At 59.4% G+C, this 5062-nt stretch overlaps 1 protein-coding gene across 1 annotated transcript; it reads left to right on the top strand.

Annotated features, from left to right (window-relative positions):
- Nucleotides 1-159: 159 nt before the first annotated feature.
- On the top strand, nt 160-2351 carry LOC113202668 (uncharacterized). Its single transcript, XM_026417018.2, has 3 exons — nt 160-304; nt 727-834; nt 909-2351. Exon 3 carries the CDS (start codon nt 929-931, stop codon nt 2300-2302), a length of 1374 nt encoding a protein of 457 aa, XP_026272803.2. The 5' UTR covers nt 160-304; nt 727-834; nt 909-928; the 3' UTR covers nt 2303-2351.
- Nucleotides 2352-5062: the final 2711 nt, after the last annotated feature.

Raw genomic sequence — 5062 nt, 5'->3', positions numbered from 1 at the left:
TATATACACCGGATTTTGTTTGGTGTTACAGATATTCTTGGGGACTTGGGACCTTCTAAAAACTTGGTTGGTCCGATGGTCCGCGCGTTTCCGTAAAGCGCTGTTTCGGAGTACGGTGACACGGCGGCGCCTCGCTTGCTGCTTGGTGGGGGGAAAAGAGTCAGGGGATCCGCCTTGCGCACTACACCAGCCGCCGGTCCTGTGCCGTCTCACCCTCTGGTGTTGTTACGCAATCTAGTGGTGATCGTGATTTCCTTGGCTCTGATCTGATCATCACAATCTACTTCTCCACTCTAAACCGAAGGTAGGCTAGTCAACAAGAAGACGGTCTCGGAACGCGAAGCAGATGAGTGACGGGGTGGCAGTTGGTTGCAGCCCGGCTTAGGTTAGGTGATTAGGTTAGGTGACAGGGCAGCCGCTGGGTGAACCGTGATCTCTCTCGTATAAGCTAATTTCAGAGAAATGGGAAAGAAGGACAGCACGAATAACAAGATAGCCCGTGATTCGTCGCCCCGTTTCCCCTTCCAACTGAGCGACGAATCACAGGCAGCCTTGTTATTCGTGCTTTTCTTCTTTTCCATTTCTCTGAAATAACTTATCGTTTATCCTCACGCCCATTGCTCAACATTCAGTCAGGAGCTTTGTGGCCTGATCGAGAGGACTGTCCATTTCTTAAGCCCTGCCGTGGTTCGTGTTCTGACGCCTCGATGGCCATTGTCTGTGCAGGGTGCGTCACTCGTTGTTCGCAGTCGCAGTGTGCCCCGGCCTCCAATTAAGTTTGGTGCTAGTCACGCACGAGGCGGGTCATCAACTCATCTTACATTTACGGCCAAGGTAAGCCAGTCGTCAGGTCAGTGCATGCAACAGCAATTGTTTCGTGTGGTTTCAAGTTCTGCATTACCACGCAGTTTGCGTCTCTCGAGGCTCGATGGCAACGTCAATGCTGACCCTGGAGCAGCTCCCGGACGACGTGATCGTGGTGGTGCTGCAGTACCTGCCGGTGAAGGACGTCCTCGACTGCCGCCTCGCGTGCAAGAGACTCTGCATCCTCGCCCTGCACTGGGATGTCTGGCGCCACCGATCACTGGAGGACGACAACCCCCACGCGGGCGCAGTGCTGCACCTGGCCCCGTGCCTCGACAAGCTGACAGTCACGGGCCGAGTCCCCACCCTGGCGGTGACCTCGACCAGGTGCGCCGTGGCAGGCTTGAAACTGCATGGCGGCGCCGCCCTTGACGCCCCGGAGTACGCCTTGGCCGTGCGCAACCAGGAGTCCCTCGGGCGCCTCAGGAGACTTGAGCTGGAAACGACCTCTATAGGGCTACGTCATGCTGACGCGCTAGTGAGGACGGTCGCGTCGTGTTCCTTCCTGGAGTCGATCGACGTCGTAGGCTGGCTGCCCGATGTCACCCACCCCGTTGTGCTCGGGCCGCCGAGGCCCTCGCTGACGAATTTCCGATGCCCACTCAACAGCCACTCTATAAGCTTCGTGGACACCATTCTGGCCGGGCACGCGGCTACCCTGGAGAAGGTTGACCTCCTCGACGTATACACCTCCGAGGAGACGAGGACGAGGACGGCTAACTTGTTGGGCGCAATGCCGCGACTGCGCAGTTTGCGGTGCAGCGACAGGCTGTGGGGATTACAGGACGTGGCAGAGTGCAAGACGCTAACACGCGTCCACATTATGATACACGGAGACGTGTACGGTAAAGTCGAGACGGTTGCCAAGTTACTCCGCCGAGCCAAGCAACTGCGAAGTGTCCACCTGGAGAACGGCAGGAGCTCCGAGTACTGCTCGGTCAGCGCGGTGTTGGTAGAAGCCCTGGCCTCGGCTGGGCGGTTCCACCTGGAGGAGCTTCTCCTTGAAGAGTTCGACGACGTGCGACCGCTGCTCCGCGCGCTGCCCTCGCTGCCCGCCTTGCGCCACCTGGACCTGTATGCTGATTCTGCTGAGGAGCCCAACGACGAGCTGCTGGAGAGCATCACCCCCGCCACGGCCCCGGCGCTGAGGCTGCTGGAGATTGGTGAAGTGACGCAGAGGTGCCCCCACGCCTGGATACACGGGGCCGCGGTCAAGGCGACGCTCGCGGAGAACCCCTCGCTTCACATCCTGCTCTGGTACACCAATAGAGACAAGTGCGTTCCTCAGGATTGTGAGGCATGCGTGACGGGCTGCCATCGAGAAATCAAGTGGGGCGTGAGGAAGTGTTTAGGCCTCTACTCGCATCAGCCGGACAAGTGTCCCTCCCTGGAGTATCACACTGACGACCCGTGTGCGGATTCATGGATTCATGTGTGATCCATTTCTACACTTGCTTGGTTTTCGTTGTTTCCTATTTTGTGTTTGTTCTTGGTCTTGTTCATTGAATGGTGAATAACCATCGCACTGATACTCTTTTACTTCATTACCCACTTGAGCCTACCGTGCACTTCCTCGGGTCGCATTCGCGCCCTTCCGCAACTTCACACAAAAGAAGATTGAAATTCACAAACATAAACCAACGCATCTAAAGCAGCGGTTGCAGTCCGTGGTGTTTGTCGGCATGTCGGCCATGCACTAAAAACCCATCAGTGTGCATTGCACGCTCTATATACAGCGTGGCGGGCGGGCGCACGCACGCAGAAAAATAAAATTCAGTTCCGTGCAAATCGGTTTAACTGCACAATTTACACCCGTGCCAAAAAATTAGCCGGGTGTAAAAATATTTAGCTGTAGAGATAAGTGACATTAGCTACACGGTTAATAATCGTTGTGGTTTACTATACAGGGTGGTCCATAGACCCCTTCCTTTATTTTGCTTATACTGTACCGGATGGCCGGGTTGCATACTCGCACGGGGCCATAAGGCGCCGTGGGGAGCGACGGTAGGCAAGCCCGTCCGCAAGCCTGCATGCGGTACAGTATAAGCAAAATAAAGGAAGGGGTCTGTGGACCACCCTGTATGGCTAAAAAATTAGCCCTGTTGCTAAATAAATTAGCCCAGTCCATTCAGTTAATTTTTAGCCAGTGTGCTAAAAACTTAGCAGAGCCACGATTTTTTTTTTTCTGCGTGCGGGTCCCCTCCTCACCTCTCCCCAGACCCGTGCGCCCGCCGAGTCGAGGATAGGCAAACCCGCTCGCACCTGCGTCTTCTCTGAATCACCCGGTTCATAGACACACACACGACGACGACCCCACGAGTTCACGCCCACACGCATACACACACGCGCTGGCAGGCGACCAGTGGACTTGGCCGATTAGCGACCAACCTTCGGCTCCCTCCCCCGTCCCCCTCACCCCCCGTAGTCATTGGCGGTGTGTGGTCATTCTCGTGGTCATTGCTGGTCATTTGCGGGCCCCGCGCGAGCCCTACCGCTAGTGTGTGTGCGTGTGTGTGCGGCAGGGCGCGTTCGAGAAGCGTCTCTGCGGTCCAGCCGCGGGTGTGGGCAGCAGGGGCGCGCGGGCGAAACTATTGCAGCCATTAGCAGCGGTGCCAGGACCAGGACCCCGCTCGCCTCGCGCCCCGCGCGCCCATTTCCCCCTGATCATGTATAGCTACGCCGGCCATGGGGTGTGGAAAAAAAGAAACCCTTCGTGTGTATCCGAGGCCGAGATTCATGCCAGAGAGAGAGGGGGGGGGATGGGGAGAGAGTGAGCGGGGGAGAGCAGTGGTGGCAGCGCACGCCAGCTGTCCAGCTGCAGAAGATTCACTCCGAGGGAACCCTTCCCCGCAGTAAACTCTGCTTCCTCCGACCATCAGTCCTGGTCCAGCCATCCTCCAGCCGACCCTTCCAGCGGCCGCGGAGTGCAGCCGGAGCCCGGGGCCGGAGAGGGACAGGGGGGAGAGGGATAGAAAGAGTGTGTGCGAGAGAGAGAGAGGGAGAGAGAGAGAGAGACAGGAGAGGAGGGTAGTGTGCGGTGAGGACGCGGGAGATGGGGAGGGAGATGGTGCGGGCGGCGCGACACCTCGTGCGTTGGAGCAGGGGATGGTGAGAGGTGCCGCCCAGTGATCGGGTGTGATCTACAGCCTGACTAGGCGCTCGTGATCCAACGGACAGGATGGAGGGGTAAAGGGAGGGCCGGGCTGCCCAGCCGGGCCGATCAAGTCCCTCGTCGCGTAGGACAAATGTGCAAACATTATGTTCCCGGGGGGGGGGCGTCCAGGACTCTGCTAGTCCCAGCCCGCCCGACCGGGAGGGTGGTGGCCCCTCAAAGTACGGAACTTTGCGGGTGGGCCCGGGCCTGCCCGGGGCTCGGCCCGCGCGAGGGCGGCCGAGGCGGGGGCCGCGAGTCGTCGTCCGCCCGCCCCCGCCGCAGAGTTTTCAGGTGCAAGTATTAATGAGTTGCCGGCAATATCATTCATTTGGGCCGGAGGAGAGGCTGGGGGCGGGCGCGGCGCGGCTGGCCGGAGGGGGCGGGCGGTGATATGAATTGAGATTCCTCCGGCAGTCTCTCCCCCTCCCCCCTCCCCTTGCCTCTCCTCGACCACGCCGGTCCGAAAGCCACCGCCTTTGTTCTTCCAAATCGGACGAATCCGTTCCAGGAGGAGTCCACGCAGCGTTCCAGTCGAGTGGAGACGGGCCCGGCGCACCCTGGAGGTGCCGGGGGGTTGCCCAGGTCCAGGCAGCGCGGGGCATGTCCCAGACCCGTCCAGCTATAAATGGTGGCCGACGCAGCGATCATATACCAACCGGGTGTCCTCGAATTTCTCGCCCGGTAGCAGACTTTGTACATGGGGAGAGGGGACTCAAATGAGCCGGCAGCGGGCCCGCCGCACCCACGCCTCTCTAAAATGAGAAAAGAATGGAGAGGAATGGAGAGAGGTGAGAGAGAGGGGGAGGGGGAGACAGAGCCCTCGCCGAAACGGGCCGTAACGGTGCAGAACGGCTCCACGGCACCAGCGCCACCCCCGCGCCGCGCGCAGGGGCACCGGGGCAGCAGCGCTCCGCACGACAGCCAGCCGTTTTATAACTTCTGTTGTAGTGGAACGAACGAAACTTGGGGAATTATCTGTGGGGACCGAAGGAACGGCGACGGGACGGGGCGGGCGGGCGAATGGTACGTCCTGTGGACATGGCG

The sequence above is a fragment of the Frankliniella occidentalis genome, unplaced genomic scaffold (genome assembly GCF_000697945.3).
Source record: "Frankliniella occidentalis isolate FOCC.00 unplaced genomic scaffold, Focc_3.1 Scaffold693, whole genome shotgun sequence".
NCBI lineage: Eukaryota > Metazoa > Arthropoda > Insecta > Thysanoptera > Thripidae > Frankliniella > Frankliniella occidentalis.
Note: the sequence above shows the minus strand (reverse complement) of the source record. Positions and strands in the feature narration are given on the sequence as shown.

Excerpts from the sequence above, each read along its gene's own strand:
- LOC113202668 (XM_026417018.2), top strand. The coding sequence starts at position 929 with ATGGCAACGTCAATGCTGACCCTGGAGCAGCTCCCGGACGACGTGATC.